Raw genomic sequence first — 18,941 nt, forward strand, 5'->3', positions numbered from 1 at the left:
CAGAGAGCACCAAGTACCCCACAGTTCAACCCTGAGCAGCAAATATTCTCTTCTGTCCGTGCCATTTTTCCCCTTTCGTTCAAATGAATGGCTTTGTCCAACCCGCAAAATTAAGTCGAACGTGTGAAAGAATCAAGAGGGGAATGCTTGTCTGATTAATCCTTCCGACTCCTAGATCTGATTGCTCGCGTGAGAAAGTTGCTTTCCATTGAGAAGCTGCTTGTATCGATGGGGTGTTGTGCAAAAACCGTCGGCTTTCCCCATGACCTGGTTGAACGTGGAGATGGATGTTGGTTTGAAACAAGTCAAGTGAGGCCAGAGAGATTCATGGAGGATAAACCTGCCATCGCCTCTGAGGTGTGGTGATAACAGATCAGAATTCTTCGGTGCTAGGTACCTGTTGCTAGACAAGGAGGGCACGGGGGGGGCGGGGGTGTAAATTGTATTTATATTTGGCCGATCTATTTTCCGGGCTTTGCTATTACAGCTGCTTATAATAACAGAACGTTGGCTTAGCGGAGGCTTGGATCTGGTCCCGCAGGTTGCCACGGCTTTGTTGCTGGGCCTTGCTCTGTTGAAAGTGAAAATACTGTAGGTGTGTTCTTCTTCTTTTTAACGTTTTTTCTCACTTCTGGGTTTATATTTAGGAAAGGTTTAGGCCGCGCGTATTCATTTCATACTGTTCAAAAACAAAAAAAACCAACAACCCCACACAACTTGCGTAATTTGACTTTTCAACTGAGCCAACGTTCAAAGGGCTTTTCATGTGGGCTAGTTCCAACATCCCCAAATTATTATTACTTTTTGATCCCTCAAAATAACTGGGTGTGTACCCAGTTTCTACCTGGCAAGAAATAACTTGCCTTTTCCAGTGTAATGTTGACGTTCCCTTTTGCCAGAGAGATGCTGACATGCACACACACACACACACACCCTGCATGTGTATGGGCGGTTAATTAAGTAGGGAAGGGGGAGGCCAAAAAAAAATCAGTAGTATTCTGTTCAGACATGTCTTAAAGGGAAAAATAAAAATAAAAAAAAGAGCAAGGTTTCCACGGGAGACGTACTGCGGGGTTTAGGCACTAGGAGAGGAGAGGAGATGGACGGGGCCTTAGAGGTCTGCTAGCCCAACCCCTTGCTTAGACTGCAAACCCTACACCACTTCAGGCAAATGGTTGTCCAATCTCTTCTTTAAAACCCCCAATGTTGGAGAATTCACAACCTCTGGAGGCGAGCGGTTCCATTAACTGTCCTCGCTGTCAGGAACGTTATAAAATTATTATAAATAAAATACTGATTAATGAAAGGCCTTTATATAGCTTTCAGAGTATTCAGCACTAGAATACAGGCAGTCCTTGACTTATTTGGTGGCTGTTTGACATTAAGAAGGACTTCCCTATGGGTACTTACAACCCAGCTCCAAGATTTTGACGCTCACCTCCAATTTGCAGCATCTTGTGGTCAGGTGACATTTGGCCAAACGTGGCGTTTATTTCCAGTTTTCTGCAAAACCAGCCCACAGTGAGCCATTGGTTGGCTTAATGACCATAGCAGTCACTTAATGAGTGCCATAAAAAAAAAAGTCAGAAAATTGGATTAGTTGCATGGGTGACCCGATTTATGGCCATCAGGACTTATAAATCGAGGTCCACCTGCAATGCACCAATGTTAGAAGGGAATAAATTTTGCATAATTAGGGATGTGTCTATGGAGATTCTCTGTCATCCATGGTTCCAAGGTACTTTTTTCCTTTGTTTTTCCTTGAAGACATTTCGCTTCTCATCCAAGGAGCTTCTTCAGTTCTAGAACCGAGCTAGAATTAGAACTCTTCAACTAGAACTGAAGAAGCTTCTTGGATGAAAAGTGAAATGTCTTCAGGGGAAAAACCAAAGTTGCCTTTTGAAAAATCGGGAGAATTAAGGGATATGCTTGACAAATTGTGCTCAAGTAATCTTGTTTTCACCGTGGTCATCTTTACAATGCATCTCAACTCAGTTTCTTTGGCTGATCTTAGACGTTCACCCAATTTGACACCTCTACAACCGTTTTCACAAAGGAGACAAAGAGGTGGATGTAAAGAGTAGTACCAGGTTTCTGTGAGTAACCTCCTCTTCGGTGGCTCTAATTTCTCCAGATTTCAAGGAAGATTAATAGCCATGGTTTTAAAACAGCATCCTTGAAGATTAACACCATAGGAATGATGGACAAGTGCCGCTTTGACTTAAGAGTTGCGTCGTTCGAATATGTTCAAATAAAGGTATGTGGGCGCTTGTACGTTTCGTATCAAATATTTTCCGTGCTGAAAGCATTTGCTAGCAAGGAGTCCATTAATCAACTTGGTTTTCCTGTTTTGCCAGCAGCAACTTAATATTAAAGCAAGTGAAACTGTTTTTTAAGATTTTGCTTCTAAAACAAGTTATACCAATTTGATCATCATTTAATTAAAAAATAAATGATTTATCTGCCTGGGCAAGGAACCAAATTGTTATGTGTGTAGTAAGGATTAACTCCTTGCTTTCATAACAAGTTTGAGAAGAACATTCTGCCAGTCTGAAATACGTATTTCCAATTTGTGCTGTTTGTTCAACTTTCCCGCTGTGTGTTTCAAAATGGCACCGCTGCCGTCTTCTCTAGGGTTGGGTCACAAAGGGATGCTGAAACCAGCCAGGTGTTGTCTTAATATCTGCTTCTGTCAGGAAGATTCCTGTGTCTTTGGGGTCACAATAGCTCAAGGTTGGGTACCGTTTGACAAAGGCCACAAAGTATGCTCAACCAAATGTGATGTGTGAGCCTGTTGTGTGAACCCAATGAAGGGAACCATGGGTGTGACTTTACATTCGGAGATGTCAAGATGACGACACTGCATGATTGACAGCCTGCCCCCTTGTAACATGTGTGTGTGGGGGGCATGCAAACACGCAGAATTTTATAATACCATCGTCACTTTTTTTTGGACCTCTGTTAATTAGCAGCCAGATATGTTGTCATGGACTGCAGAGGCCCCTGGGGAGAAATGGGGACACAAATATATATTTCATCATGCTTCTGAACTCAGTTAGGTAGACTTAGATTTCTCTCACCTTGTTGCATGGGGGCGGGGAGGGGGACACCCAATCCAGAGGTCTCCAACCTTGGCAATGATAAGACTTGTGGACTTCAACTCCCAGAATTCCCCAGCCAGCAGGAACCCGGCTTTTGAAGGTGACTGGGGATTCCTCTGTCCCAGAGATCCCTAAACTTGGCCACTTTAAGACTTGTGGACTTCCAACTCCCAGCAGAGCTGGCTGGAGAATTCTGGGAGTTGAAGTCCACAAGTCTTAAAGTGGCCAAGTTTGGGGACCCCCGATCTACCCTCTGAAAACAGAGCATTGACTTGGGCTGGGTCTCATTGTTGCCATTCAGCGATTTTTAAACTTTTTCCTTGGGTTTTTTTTTTTCCAACAACTTGTTACCTGCTCAGAATCACAGCACTCAAGAAAGGTGTACCGTTAGAATAATCGCCATTGGATGACAAATGTTTAGAGACAACGTTTTGGGTGTGTGTGTGCAAAACGGACCTGAAATTGTGCTTTTTCTGCCTGATGGTGGGAATAGGCAACCAAAGGCCATCCAAAGGATTTGGTTTCCAACCCAGGGCCTCCAGACTCCATCTCTACTAGGGAGGGACGGAGGGATTGTGTGGCTAGGTTAGGTACTTGTGTAGTTGTATTTCTGGAGGACAGGAGCTGAAACCAGCCAGTCTGACAAAAGGCAGAATAGGATAGGATAGGATAGGATAGGATAGGATAGGATAGGATAGGATAGGATAGGATAGGATAGGACAGGAATGGGAATAGGAGTAAAATCACGGAGTTGGAAGGAACCTTGGAGGTCATCTACTCCCACCTCCTGCTCAAGCAGGAGACTTTATACCATTTCAGACAGGTAACTGTCCAACATCTTCTTAAAAACTTCCAGCATTGCGGCATTCACAAGGCAAGTAGTTCCGCTGGTTAATTGTTCTAACTGTCAGGAAGTTTCTTCTCAGTTCTAGGTTTCAATGGGTCCTGCACACATTATGTACCCATGTGTGAATATCCCAAAGAAGCAAGAGAGCTTGTTGTGTGTTATTGTCTGAAAGCAGGTGGAGATGCGCAAGTCCTTGGTGGAACCCAACTGTTGGAGGAGACACTGCTCATCTTTCCTCCCAACAGGATCTCCTAGATGTTCTCCTGCTCCAGGCCATGGAGGTCAACGGAAGGAGAATGTTCTGCTCTACCCTGGCCAATAAGGGAGGGTCCCAGAGAAGGAGACCTTGCCAACTCAACCAAGGCCTCCGTGACCTTTGGGTTACTTTTTCAGAGGGGAGATCTCCAGAAAATTCTATGGAGAAGACCAGGGATCTCAACCTGCTTCCAGGATGGCGCCATGTCCAGGACGAAAAGCCAACGTTGTATTCCAAGCCAGTAGGGAGCCAACCTTGACTTGAAAGGAACTTGTTCCAAAATTCCCTATCTCAGAGCTATCAGTGTTCGGCAGCTCCCGAAGTCCCGATTAAACCCTCTTGTTTATGAAACAATCTGTCTACTATGCAAAAAGGGAGCATGGCTGGAGGCAAAGTGCAATTATTACAAGATAACACTTGTGGGGAAGAAAAAGCTTGACAAGGGTATTAAAGTGTATCAGATGTAGAGATTTTGGCGCAAAATACAGAAGCACCGGCTCGTTCCAGGCAGCAGCAGATACAACCTCTGATGAGGAAGGAGTTGGCACCCGTCATCCTCAGGAGAAGCAGCAGGAAGCCAAGAGAGAACCCCAGGGCTTCCTTCATTTCCTGAGGACTAGCAGCGGGAGAGAAATTCTGAGTTTCCCAACCTGCGACTCAAGAAACGGAAGATTTCTGGCCTCCCTTAAGTTCTTACTTTGCGCTAAAATTGGGAAGGGGGTTTCCTGGTGCTGCAGAGAGGAAGATGGCTGCCTTGGGAGGCCACCGCAGAAAACACTTCTGCACCCCAACAAAAGAGCTCTGCCTTTAAAAAAAACAAAAAAAAGCCCTCCTCTTGTCTCCAAAGAGTTGTGACCCATTCTTGCCTCAGTCGTTAAGTGAATCACTGCAGTTGTTAAGTTAGGAACACGGTTGTTAAGTGAATCTTGTTTCCCCATTGAATTTGCTGGTCAGAAAATTGGAAAATCTGATCCCGGGATGTGCAACTGTCATAAGTACATGCCAGTTGCCAAGTGTCTGAATTTTGATCCCGTGACTTCATGGGGATGCTGCAATGGCCGCGTGAAAAATGGTTATAAATCACTTTTTTCACTGCCGTTGTAACTTTGAACAAACAGTTGCAAGTCAAGAACTACCTGTACATATAAACTCTTAAAAGATTCAGTCATAAATTAAAGGCAGGAGTGACAATAAATTATGCTTAACTTTTAAAATTTATTTTGGGGCCAGGTAAGCAAAAAGAGAATAAGCTTTCTTTTGTTTTTTCGTTTCACATCTTCTAAAATGTTCCATGAAGAATGAAGGTTTAAAGAAACATTCAAGTTTTCAAACCCTGGCTTTATAATTATATAAGAAATATACCTTTGTAAAATCTTTCATAAATATATTATATATGAATATATAATATATTTCAGGTAATTAATGAACTCAAGCCAGGAGAGCGATTTTCAGAGGCTTGGAATGTACAAAACAAACAGGCATTGTAAGAAAATAGCACTTTTTTTTTTATTCCACCCCCAAAAGTACCTGCCTATTAAAATATCTATTTTTAAAAAACCTTCTTGAAGCTTCATTTCTGTAAAGTAACTATTTTGAAACCATCTTGTGGTATTGCAAGAATATGCTGAATATTGATCTGGAATGGGGTAATCGCATGTGTGTGAATGAACCCAATTCATGCCAGACCTTTCCAGTAAACCAGATCAAAAATTCAGCTAAAGGAGCTAATTCTATTTTTTCTGTAAAGTTATATTAATAGCATCTTTCCCAAATTTCCCACCTGCAGTTTTAACGGCCTGATTAGTTAAGGTGAACTCTTCCAAAGTCTCCTTCCTCTAACCATTTGGGAGCAATTGTCTTGTTTATTATTTATTGAATATATTTCTGGGCTGCCCATCTTCCTTCCCCATAAGGTGACTCTGGGTCGCAGAGTATAATTATTATTATTATAATTTGGTAACAGATTATAAAAAGATAAATAGAAAATAATTTAAAATATTAAAACACTATGCAAATTAAAAAGTTTAAAACTACTCCAAACTTCCTGTGGAGATTCTGTCATCCAGGTCATGGTTATCTCAAAAGTTGGTTTTTTTTTTTTTCAAAAGGCAACTGGAGTTTGTTTTTCCTTGAAAATGTTCTTTTTTCATCCAAGAAGCTTCTTAGACGAGAAGCAAAACGCCTTCAAGGAAAAACGAAGTCCACGTTGCCTTTTGAAAGATCACCTTTGGAATAGGCCAACTTCCCCAAGGACACCCGTCCGTTCCATTCCAAGCGGGGCTCATCTTCCTTAGTGGAACGGCTGATCGGTAGAATGGCTCCATGGTGGGTTCTTGCGTCCTCCTCAACTTCATTTCTTAACCCTAGTTCCAGAACTGGAACTCTGGTCTTACTCCTTTTTATATACCCCTGGTTTTTTGACTTCCTTATTCAACAGGTATGTTCCTTGATCCAATCAGTCCATCGCTTGAGATCCGTTCTGGGCCTGATGGGTTCCATGGAATTTATTCGTAGCAGAATCACCATCGTTCACGTTCAGTTCTGGTGGTTCTGGAGACCCTGGAGGACCGTCCATTTCCTCGCACAGGGGAACCTCTGCCTCCTTCGCCCTAACCCATCCACCCCCCCACCCCCAATTAAAGTCTCAACTCCTCGACCCTGGAGTCAGTGCTCTTGTTTCCGCTGAGCTCCTGGGGAAAACAACGCTGGGCGAAGTTGCTGACTTGCTTCACACCTCAGGGGGGCTTTTCAGTCCAAGAAAGGGCTGATGGAGAGGAAGCTGGGAAGCCTACCGTGGACTTCCGCGCTTGTGCTGGTTTCTCAGTCTTTAACAATGCGCTTCCCATCCACAGCAACAATGCTGGGATTCAAAGATTTTTTACTAGCGGTTCTGTGGGCGTGGCTTGGTGGGCGTGGCTTGGTGGGCGTGGCAGGGGAAGGAGGATACTGCAAAATCCCCCTTCCCTCCCCACCCCACTAACCTGCTTTCCAGCTCCGTTCTCCTGTGCAGGGCAACCACAGGAGACCCAGCCAATCAGCTGGGACTTGGGAGGCGGACAGTACATGGGGGTGTGGCTTGGTGGGCGTGGCAGGGGAAGGAGGATACTACAAAATCCCCTTCCCTCCCCACCCCACTAACCTGCTTTCCAGCTCCGTTCTCCTGCGCAGGGCAACCAAAGGAGACCCAGCCAATCAGCTGGGACTCAGGAGGCGGACAGGAGATGGGGGTGTGGCTTGGTGGGCGTGGCAGGGGAAGGAGGATACTACAAAATCCCCCTTCCCTCCCCACCCCACTAACCTGCTTTCCAGCTCCGTTCTCCTGTGCAGGGCAACCAAAGAAGACCCAGCCAATCAGCTGGGACTCGGGAGGCGGACAGGAGATGGGGGTGTGGCTTGGTGGGCGTGGTTTAGTGGGCGTGGCAGGGGAAGGAGGATACTACAAAATCCCCCTTCCCTCCCCACCCCACTAACCTGCTTTCCAGCTCCGTTCTCCTGTGCAGGGCAACCAAAGAAGACCCAGCCGATCGGCTGGGACTCAATGGGAGGCAGAGAATAGATGGGGGCGGGGCCAGTCAAAGGTGGGATTTGCCGGATCTCCAAATGACTCAAAATTTCCGCTACCGGTTCTTCAGAACCAGTCAGAACTTGCTGAACCCCACTTCTGGACAGCAACCTCTCCAACTGGAGATTAGCAAGCTACACAATGGACATCAACAGATGGAATGAACAAAAATATATACAGAGGAGAGCTGTAAGTGTTCCCCTCTTAATGTGAAATGGGGCAGAGGACTTTTGGACCAGTGATAAGTCAGGGAGTTGGGAATCGATTGGATTACACCCTTTGTCTTCTCCTAAGGGTCAACCAGAGGAAAAAGGCCGGAGGGTTCCCTGCACTTCCATGTTTTGGAACCAGCAGGAATGAAAATTGGCCTTCCGTTTCAAGTTGTTATGTGAGGCACTGGAACTGCTCCAGAGGAATCCAAATATATATATATATATATCTTGGAAGAACTCTTTAAAATGCCAGCAAGGAAACTAGACTGTTTTGACCGAGTTATCCACAAAACCTAGTATTTTCCCAAGTAACATGTTAGGTTTGAAGTTTATCTACAACCATCAGAACTTTCTCTACAGATATTTTTGAGTTATTATTTTGTTTGGATCCTTTTCTCTACCGTAAAAATGCAAATGGGAACACACACATGTAGGCGATTAATCATTTCCAGTCGACATTCAGCTCTGCCACATATTTGATATTTTTTCAACCATGAAGAACACTTTCTTTCAAAGAAAGGAAAACTGGGGGGGGAAAAAATCACTCCACCTTAATGCACGGAAGCAAAAGTGATGAAAGATTTCTTAGCTCTTACAGAGATGGAAAAAGGATTATTTCGGCTGTCAAATTTTTGAATTTAATATTAACATAGTACAGAATGCATGTCCAGATAATTGTTGCAACCCAGGAAAAGCAATTTTTTTGTTTTGTTTTTTATAAAGAAAAATTGGTATTAAACTAATGTGTTGAAGGACTATACAGCTATACATTTTTCTAAGATTTCTCAGGAATTCAGAAAAACAATCTTGAATAATCTTCCTCTATTTTTAATAAGTTAAAATCCTTAAATCTGATGAAAAAATTAAATGTATACATTAATGAACATATGTTAATATCTATAAATAATTTTACAAATATACATGTTAAAATATAAATTCTTAAAACAAATCAAGCTGACAAGATAAAAGAAAACCTTTGCCTAAATCAGTATGTCCTACTCTGGAAGAATTCTTAACTGGAATAAATTCTTCTTCAGTCTTGTCAGCCATGTTAATATCAGAGATATTATATACACACAAGAGCTATTTATAGATATATGCACAATTGTAGGAAATAAAACTTAAAAAGCGATTCGTTGAAAGGCGCAAGACTATGGGGTACCCGTAATACCTTTTGTTTTTTTCTCTCTCTCTCCAAGTGTTTGATAATAGATTTCTGGGACAAATTTATAGACCTCCGTTACAAATATATTTAAACTTTATCTAGAAAAAAAACTCACCCAGAAAATAGCTAAATAAATGTAGCAAATAGCAGAATTTCGATTTGATGCACATTACAGTTCATAGAAACCCCCTGGAAAAGTTAGCCAAAGTCACTGCTATGTGCTCATTAACAAATGACACACGCGCACACCCCAACACACACACACACACACACACACACTTTTCTAGAGCTTGCAACACCTCCAGGCCTTCACGTCTCGTCTTGCCTGCACACACTCACTTATCCAGCCATTAGTGCAAGAGGGCGGTGTACTTCCCACCATGAGAAAAGTGAAGGCAAACTTAACCAGAGGTTTAACGCTTTCGAGAGTGATTAACTCCTCAAAATGGCTTTGAAATGCGTCCTCAAGGAGATGGCGACATTTTATATCTATTTATTCACTATAAAGACCAGTACTTACTTAAGATTCCCTGCAGGCAACGTGGCTACCAAGCCCCGCCAAAGGAGAGTCGTGCACGGATGGGCACGAGGGCAAAGTTTCCTACGTTCTTTGCACGTGGTTGTGGATTTTTATTATTTCGTTTCGTTTTCCCCACCCACTCCTAGAATTTGCAGGCATAGAAAATGGCACTCAGAGGCTGGAGGTTTCCCATCCTCTCCTTTGCCTTTCTTGGTTTCCAGGCAGGGGTGGGATTCAAAAAATTTTTTTACTACCAGCTGGACGTGGCTTGGTGGGCATGGCAGGGGAAGGAGACTGTAAAATCTCCAGTCAGAGGCGGCATTTGCGGTTCTCCAAACTACTCAAAATTTCTGCTACTGGTTTTCCAGAATGCCACCGCTGTTTCCGGGAGTTTGACAAGAAAAGTAGGAAGAAAACACGTTCGGCGTGCCACGGCTTCGTGGCCACACCCGCCTCCGTGCCGTGGAGCAGAATAACATCTCTTCCTCCTCCAGATCTGGTCCCGGAGTCCCGCCTCAGACATACATTCACGAATCTCGTGTTTGAGGCTCAGTCTCTGTCCTCATGTCCTGACGATGCCGTTGGCCGGCTGTTTTGGGAGGCAGGGCTCCTCCGAGAGCAGCTCGTGTGCAAATACGGAGTCATCTCCCGAAGAGGAGGCACTGTGGGTGTCGTGGCCTTTGGGGGAGTATTGCTCGAAGGCCACGGACAGGTCGATGTATTCCTACGAGGAGAACAACGGGCGTGAATATCATCAAGGAGCAGGCGCGACAAGTGCCACGTCTCACCTCCAATGGGGGAAGCCAATGGGGTCTCCACACGCTAAGGGCCTGTGGCCTGCTTTTGAGGATCTAGCTGTGGTTTAATGGCAGCTTGTTAGGACTCAAGTTTCAACTCCTTCCCTCAATACGATGCTATAAAGCTCTGCACACCAGAACAACTAGACACAAGGACAGGTTTTTCCCCAACACCATCCCTCTGCTAAACAAATAATTCCCTCAACACTGTCCAACTATTTACTAAGTCTCCACTACTATCACTATTAATCTCATCACTCCTTATCTCTCATCCCCTCCCACTTGTGACTGTATGACTGTAACTGTCACTCGTATCCTTACGATTTGTATTGACTGTTTCCTAGTAGGATTTCATTGCTTATTGTACCCTATGACTATCACTAACTGTTGTACCTGATGATTCTTGACTCTTGACGAATGTCTCTTTTCTTTTATGTACACTGAGAGCATTTGCACCAAAGACAAATTCCTTCTGTGTCCAAACACCCTTGGCCAATAAAGAATTCTATTCTATTCTATTCTGTTCTATTCTGTTCTGTTGTTGTTCTGTTCTCTACTCTTCTGTTCTTATTCTCTTCTCTTCTTATTCTCTTCTCTTCTCTTCTCTTCTCTTCTCTTCTCTTCTCTTCTCTTCTCTTCTATTCTATTCTATTCTATTCTATCCTCAAATGAAATCAGGATTCCAAATATCAGTGCAGAGGCATTGTGGAGCAGGGCCCGTGGTCCATACCGAGCTAAGGCAAGGATTCCCTGAAGAGCCATGGTGCAACAACAGACACGGTTTCTCCTATATAACCTTGTCCAACTACTGAATTTCTCCTCCTGGGCAGCTACTTGGAAAAAGCTCAGCCCCCCCTTGGAGTGGAGACACAGCTTGTTCAGTTGTGTCATTTGGGCCCATTCTCTAGTAGATTTGCTCTGCGACACCTGAAATAGTTTGCAAACGATACTCAATTCTTTCTGGGACTTGGGTACTTTTTGCTACTTTTTTTGTCCCATAGCTCTTTTCTACCGGCCGTCGTTTTTTAAAAAAAAAAAAATTGAAAATGCACTGTTTTTAAAATTCTGCCTGAGGAACGGAGGGGCACATTAAAGTATTCCAAACAAAGAAACTAAATCATGTCAATAGTTGCATGAAAGTTAAAGGGTGACACCGCAGCCATGACGATGCCTTCTCCTGTGGCGCTGACTGCAGCCTCTGCCCTGAACTGCTCCCTGTAGCTCTCTCTGCTCCTAAAACGGTGGCAAGGCTGGCAAATGCTCGGGGGCCTACTCTCTTGAGTACTGGGGGTGGTGGGGGGGGGCACAAGAGCTCTCCTGATGAAGAACGGAGGAGGTACGTACGTCGGTGGAGGTGACCGTCAGCACGCGGTCCAGGTCTTCTACCAGCTGCTTAAAAGTTGGCCTCTGAGAAGGCACCGCATGCCAGCACTCCCGGATGATCATGTACCTGGGAAAGGGAAGGGCCGCCAGTCAGCTTTCCCTCAGCCCGGCGGAGAGAGAGGGCGGGGGCGGGGGGGCAGGCTGTCTGGGCTGCCCGTGGTTTCTACCCAGGTGCACCCCCAAAACAAACTAAAGAAGGCTCCGGTTGTCCCAAAAGTCAGAGGGAAGAGCCACGCAGTGACAGCTTTTAGATTTGTAACCCATATGGATGGCAGAAACGTTCGAGGGAGCATCCATGTTGGTCCCTCTTCTTGTTTTTCCTCACAACAACAACCCTGTGAGGTGGGCTGGACTGAGAGAGAAGGAGAGAAGGGGGAGGAAGCGGGAGAGAGGGGCGAGAGGGAGAGAGGGAAAAGGGGGAAGAGGAGGGAGAGAGACAAAAGGAGAGAGAGAGAGGGAGAGGAGAGGGATGGAAGAAAAGAGGGAGAGGAGGGTGGAGAATGTGTCACTTCTGGGTGAAGGTGAACCTGCGTCTTCTTACTCCTAGCCCACCACTCACCCCTTATTCCGCATGGCTCCTGGGGCTGAGCCCACACAGAGAGCAACAGGATGAGCTTGGAGCTGATCCAGAGGATCGTCCAGAAATGCCTCCGGCTCCCCCGGAGTGAAGCAGGGCCCTGAACCCCCGAGGAAAGCCCACGGAAGGGGAAGGGCTGGCCTCGGGGGGCTCCGCAGACTGCCTGGAAACTGGACCGAAACCTTTTGGCCGCTTTGAGGGGCTGCATCCTCGTCCAGCTGTAGAGCCGAAATAGAAGGAGCCTGTTTGGGATCACTCTGAGCTTGGGTGGGGCTCTTTTGGGGAGACCGGTCCCCACCTGGGGGAATGGGCTTAAAGCGTCCAGAGGACCTTCTGAGGTTGAGAGGACACTTGGTTGAGTTTGGGGTGGCTATAGAGAAGGAAGGAAGGAAGGAGAGAAGAAGGGAGGAAGAAAGGGAGGGAGGAAGGAAGGAAGGAAGGAAGGAAGGAAGGAGGAGGGAGATAAGGAAGGAAGGAAGGAAGGAAGGAAGGAAGGAAGGAAGGAAGGAAGGAAGGAAGGAAGGAAGGAAGAAGAAGGTAGGAAGAAAGGAGGAGGACGAAGGAAGGAAGGAAGGGAGGAGGAGGAGGGAAGGAAGGAAGGAAGGAAGGAAGGAAGGAAGGAAGGAAGGAGAGAAGAAGGTAGGAAGAAAGGGAGGGAGGACGAAGGAAGGAAGGGAGGGAGGGAGGGAGGGAGGAAGGAAGGAAGGAAGGAAGGAAGGAGAGAAGGTAGGAAGAAAGGAAGGAAGGAAGGAAGGAAGGAAGGAAGGGAGGGAGGAGGAAGGAAGGAAGGAAGGAAAGGGAGGAGGAAGGGGAGAAGAAGGTAGGAAGAAAGGGAGGGAGGGAAGGAGGAGGGAGGAAGTAAGTAAGTACGTTATGAACAGAAAATATGGAGGTGAAGCAACGGTATTAACAAGAATCCATCCCGGCAGATGGAGAGACATGCTTCTCCAAAGTATAATGTTCTCAGCTAGAAAACTTACAAATCTGGGGTACAATTTGCTGGCTTGTCCATTCGGTGGCCTTCCTTTAACAGTTTGAAGAGTTCCTCCACTGGGATTCCTGGGTAGGGAGACCCCCCCAAAGTGAAGATCTCCCATAGCAGCACCCCAAACGACCACCTGAAAACACCAACGTTGAAATGGCCAGTGAGATTTTTTTTCGGGGGAAAAAAGGGGGGAATTAAGATGTATTTGACTGAACTTCCTGGATTCTATTTGGTTTTTCTTTTAAAAAGCCAAGCGCTGGCCAACCTGTCGGCCTGGCAGAATGGAAGCCCGAATCAGATAAGCCATGAAATAGACGCCTCCACTGAGCCCAAGGCAGGGGACCAGCCCATTGCGTCAGGGGCTCCCGGAGATCTTCCCTGTGAGGCATCACCACCCCTGCCCTGAATGGGTGCTTAGTTCCTGTCCGATTGGAAACCGGTGCGCATCGCTTACACGTCACTCTGATGAGTGTAGACCCGATCGAACAGCGCCTCGGGAGCCATCCACTTCACCGGCAGCCGGCCCTGTCATTGGGGGCATGAAAACAGAAGGTCACCCATCAGCAATTTCTGTGCCTCCCGCCTCTCCCGCCCCCTGATCCCGTCTGCTACAAGCCAGTCCAAGTAAGGTTTAATCAGACCTAATCCGAATCCATCTACTCATTGTGAAGATGATTGCCAAGCTGGTTATCCCCCTGACCCGCCATGCACAGTTAATGTATCTAGTGCAACCTCCTTCCCATAAAGGAGACTATTGGTAGCTCAGGTATGGCATTCAGCTTTGTTCCGGTATTTTCCCACGTCATTATAGTTGTGCTTTTAAAGTTGTAGCGACGTTTCGGCAGAATCTCATCTGCCATCATCAGGCTTCTGCATTTCACAGCCGTTTCGGCTGTGAAAGTCTGACTCACAGGACGAACACAATACAGAAGCCTGATGATGGCAGATGAGATTATATAAATAATTCTTGTATATAAAATTCTTGTAAGAAGATGGATGGATGGATGGATAATAGATAATAGATAGGTAGATATACAGATGGATAGATGATAGATAATTGATAGATAGATGGATAGATAGATAGATGATAAATAGATAGATAGATCAATAGATCGATAGATGATAGATAAATAGATGATAAATAGAAAGATTGATAGATAGATAGATAGATAGATAGATAGATAGATAGAAAGATAGGTAGATGATTGATAGATAGATAGAAAGGTAGATATATAGGCAGGGAGGGATAGATCGATCGATCGATCGATAGATAAATGATAGATAGATAGATTAATAGATAGATAGATAGATAGATAGATAGATAGATAGATAGATAGATGATAGATGGATGGATGGATGGATGGATGGATGGATGGATGGATGGATGGATGGATGGATGGATGGACGGACGAACAGACAGACAGACAGACAGATCAGAAATATTCTCTGGGTTGCCGGATCCAGTTGGAAATGCTGACGCATCCTGAGATCTCCTGCCTAGGGTGAAAACCCAAGCAGATTTCACCAACAATCTGGGAATCTACCTAATCTCACCCAAACTTTTAACAAATCTACAATAAAAGGAGACGAGCTGAATATTCCATAACAATTACCAAGACTTTCCCTCAGAGTAAGCAGCTCTAGTTATTATTATTCCAGAGATTTTTGATCAATGAGTAACTTATTTATTGGATAACTTGAATAAATAAAACTATTTTGGAGCTCTCCAATTTATCCTTCCTTGATAGGGTCTTCTCTATGCTGGCTAGGAATTCTGGGAGTCACCATTCCAACACATCTGGATGGCCAATGACCAAAATTGTCCCGTCCCCCCCTTTTAAAGAAACTTTCCACTTACATTAGTTGTTTTTTTGTAATAATCGATGTTGTGAACATCTCTGGCAAGACCAAAGTCAGCTATCTTCATCACATTGTCTTCCGTGACCAGAACATTTCTGGCGGCCAGATCCCGGTGAATACACTGCAAAGAAATAGTTTATTTGTAAATAAAACCACGGCTTAAAATATTATTAAAAAGTTCTAATGGATGCTTAGATCAATAAACAGCTCCATTCTTCATTACAAATCTGAAAAACAAATATTTTCCATTCCTTGTACTTTGGGGTATACCTTGGCAACACTGAGGCTTTCAATGTAGTAGAAACTCTTTGTATCTTGTTTGTAACTACACGAAGTCCTCTGCTTACAACAGTTTCAGATTCATATAACAACCGTGGGAAGTAAAGTCGAACAAGATGAGGCAAAACTCAGTTAGCAACTGTCTCCCTTAGCAACATAAATTTTGGGCTCACTTGAGAACTACCTGAACTCACAAAGGTATATCATAGAGGATATTACAAAACAACAGACATTAAATATCCTTTGTCGGAGACACGTTAAAAATCCCCTGAATTTTCCTGATTCCATTTGATTTGATCTCTGAATTCCTGGATTTCCCAGGCAGGAATAACATTTTATTACGCAAGAAGATTTGCAGGGAAGACTCTCTGTTACAGACAGGGGTGGGATTAAAATTTCTTAACAACCGGTTCTGTGAGCGTGGCCTAATTTGTGAGTGTGGCTTGGTGGTCATGTGACAGACTGAGCTAGCCGATGGCAGATAGATAGAGCTCTGAATGAATCTGTGATTCTGTGAGCAACTCAATTTGCCCGCTTTGCCTGATTTTGGGTAAAAGTTGCTCTTTTTTTATTAAAAAAAATCAATATTAATATAAATAATTATAATATTGGCATACAAGCCACGCCCAGCCAGTCACATGACCACCAAGCCACACCCACTAATTAAGCCACGCCCACAGAACCAGTTAGTGGTCCCTGGGATCTAAAATTATGAGTTTGGTGGTCCCTGAGGTCCAAAAGGTTGGCGACCCCTGTTCTAGAGTAGGGGTCTCCAACCTTAGCAACTTTAAGACTTGTGGACTTCAACTCCCAGAATTCCTCAGCCAGCTTTGCTGGGAGTTGAAGTCCACAAGTTTTAAAGTTGCTAAGGTTGGAGTCCCCTGCTCTAGAGTCTATTTATCTCCTCTCCCGTCTGTCCCAGTGTTATTCTTGCCTTCCTTAGTACAACTTGGTGTCTTTGTTTCACGTTTCCCACACAAGCCACCTTTCCCAGTCTCTAGAAGCCCACTTTTTGCAAGTGCTTGGCTACTCACCTTTTGAGACGCCAGGTACTCCATCCCACGGGCCACCTGGTAGGCGCACGAGACCAAGTCTTTCAAGGTCAGCTGCTCCTCGGGAAGCTTGCAGGTATCAAAGGAATAATCCATGCCGGGTAGCCGACGCGCCCTCAGGTATTCCCTTAAATTCCCCTTGGATGCATATTCCACAAGAACATAGAGAGGACCTGGAGAAAAACAATCCACGGTTGTTCGACGCGCCCTCTCATCTCTCTCTAAGTGTCCTGGCAGCTCGCTACTCGGTTTAGGACCGGGGTGTTCTTTGGTTCACTTTCTAGATGAGAGGACTTTCAGTTCCACAACAGATGCATTCACGTTAAGCTTGGGAGGAGGAGCTACCCCCTAACAACTTAGCAAGGTGACACGGGGTGGGTGAAGATGGGCATGGTTCAATCTACAGACATCCAAGCTCACCCTGGAAGAATCCGCCATCTTCCAGCCACTCCTCAGAAAGGAACTCCAATGCCCACGCCATGCCAGGAACTTCTAAGCAAATGGAGGTTCACTGACTAACCCAAGGCCTACTCTTCACAGTTGCCCTGAGGAGGTCTCGTTTCAAAGGCCACCTGCGTGTTCGCCAGAGATGCCTTCTGGAACACCCACTAAGCTGCCAATTCAGGCAGGGGAAAATCTGAGCTCACGTGGAAACTTCCACCCGTACAGGTCTACCTGTGAGGTTCCCTCAGACAGGTGTTTCTCCAGGTTAGAGTAATTTTGAAGAGGCAGAATTCACCTCCTTTGCTCTGAGTAGGACCTCGACAGGAGGAAGCAGAAAGCAAGGACGCCGAGGGAGATCAATAGGCCCAAAGAGGCCCAGGGCTGAGCATACACCTGACTAACTTTACCCAAAGCTCCCCAGCCGTCTCGTTTTAGGGACATACCATCCTGCGTGCAGGCCCCCAAGAGGTTGATGATGTTTTTGTGCTTCCCGATCATCTTCATCATTTCCATTTCTGAGACTAAGTCAGACAGATCTTTGTCCGTGGCGTCATCTGCAGAAGAGAGGAGAGAAGCAGCCATGAGGTGAAAGCATCTAATGGCGCCCTGATATTTTGGCTTGAGAGGTCAACAAGCAACCCCGTGCTTGGTCGTGCTCCTACCCTACTCCTGGTTTTAGGGATCTGAGACTCTTCCCTCCACCTTTCCTCCAATTCTGGATACCAAAGGATGTTTTCAAACATGCACACCTGATATTTTGCTGGTTCGTGTCCAGGCCAGGACAAGGGAACCATGGAGAAGTTCTCCAGAAGTGAGGGTCCTTCTGCTTCAAAGATGGAGGGGGACGGGAAGTCCCACTTTTCTGGAATGGCCTTTCTAAGCCAATCCTCCCCACCCCCACTTCCTCTCTAGAACAGGAAGAGCAGCCGTTGAAGAACGGAGAGCCGGAACCAAGATGAATTGGACACAACACAGTATGTTGTCTTGGTGCAGATAGTCCTTGACTTACAGCCACAATTGAGCCCACCATTTCTGTGGCTAAGCAAGATGGTTGTTATCTGATTTGTGCCCCTTGTTTTATTACTCTTATTGACACAGTTGTTCAACGAATCACTGCAGCTATGTGGTTGTTAAGTGAATCTGGGCTTCCCCCGTTGACTTTGCTTGAATGAATCCAGTTGGGAAGGTCATGACCCTGGAACAGCAGAATTGTCAGAACTATGAAGCAGTTGCCAAGTGGCCCAATTTGCATCACGTGATCACGGGGACGCTGCAGTAATCGTAAGTATGAAAAAGGGTCACAAGTCATTTTTTCCAGGACTGCTGCAACTCTGAACCGTCACTAAAGGAATGGCTGTAAGTCAAGGACTACCTGTATAAAGGACAAGGAAGAGACCCCTAAAAGAGGTGACCTACAGCAGAAGTCAGTCCATGGAGGCGAAGCTCGGGAGGAGAACGAAACCAGGATTAGAAATCAAAAGTGCAAAGAGGCAAAGGGCTGTGGCCTGTCGACCGCTGGAGCCTCCAGCAGCCGAACCAGAGGAGACGGAGGAAGCCTGGGAGTTCAGGCCCGGCATCGAGGCAACCTGAGAGCTCCGAGGGGGAAGAGGGAATGGAGCCGGCAGAGAGACGAAATCAGAGGCGGAGCCTGGGCCATCCATCAGCCCTCCGATGGAGAGTCAACCGTGCCCAGGTCTGGAGGTGGCTGATGAGAAAGAGGAGGAACACCTGGGCCCAGTGCCTGACATGTGGATGCACAGAAGGCAGAGGAGAGGAGAGGAGAGCAGTGGAAATCTATGGGCCGGTCCTTGAGATGGAAAAGCTACCACTGCTAGCAACGCCCCACCCTAGCTCTGGGGATAAAAGGCAGTGGGGGGCAGAGATGAATCGGGGTGGCAGAC

General features: G+C 45.7%; 1 protein-coding gene across 7 annotated transcripts in view; it reads right to left on the reverse strand.

Annotated features, from left to right (window-relative positions):
- Positions 1–8,602: 8,602 nt before the first annotated feature.
- FGFR3 (fibroblast growth factor receptor 3) overlaps positions 8,603–18,941 on the reverse strand; it is a 62,441-nt gene continuing 52,102 nt past the window's right edge. For all 7 annotated transcript variants that reach the window (XM_087938070.1, XM_026720455.2, XM_026720454.2 and 4 more), the window contains exons 11-17: positions 17,484–17,594; positions 16,579–16,769; positions 15,264–15,386; positions 13,860–13,930; positions 13,401–13,538; positions 11,805–11,910; positions 8,603–10,387 (exon numbers count right to left, since the gene is read on the reverse strand). In XM_087938070.1, coding sequence (XP_087794196.1) covers positions 10,226–10,387; positions 11,805–11,910; positions 13,401–13,538; positions 13,860–13,930; positions 15,264–15,386; positions 16,579–16,769; positions 17,484–17,594 — 902 coding nt within the window. In that variant the 3' untranslated portion in view covers positions 8,603–10,225. The remainder of the gene's footprint in view (positions 10,388–11,804; positions 11,911–13,400; positions 13,539–13,859; positions 13,931–15,263; positions 15,387–16,578; positions 16,770–17,483; positions 17,595–18,941) is intronic.

The sequence above is a fragment of the Pseudonaja textilis genome, chromosome 8, assembly GCF_049901715.1.
Source record: "Pseudonaja textilis isolate UNSWEBS1 chromosome 8, rPseTex1.2, whole genome shotgun sequence".
Taxonomy (NCBI): Eukaryota; Metazoa; Chordata; class Lepidosauria; order Squamata; family Elapidae; genus Pseudonaja; species Pseudonaja textilis.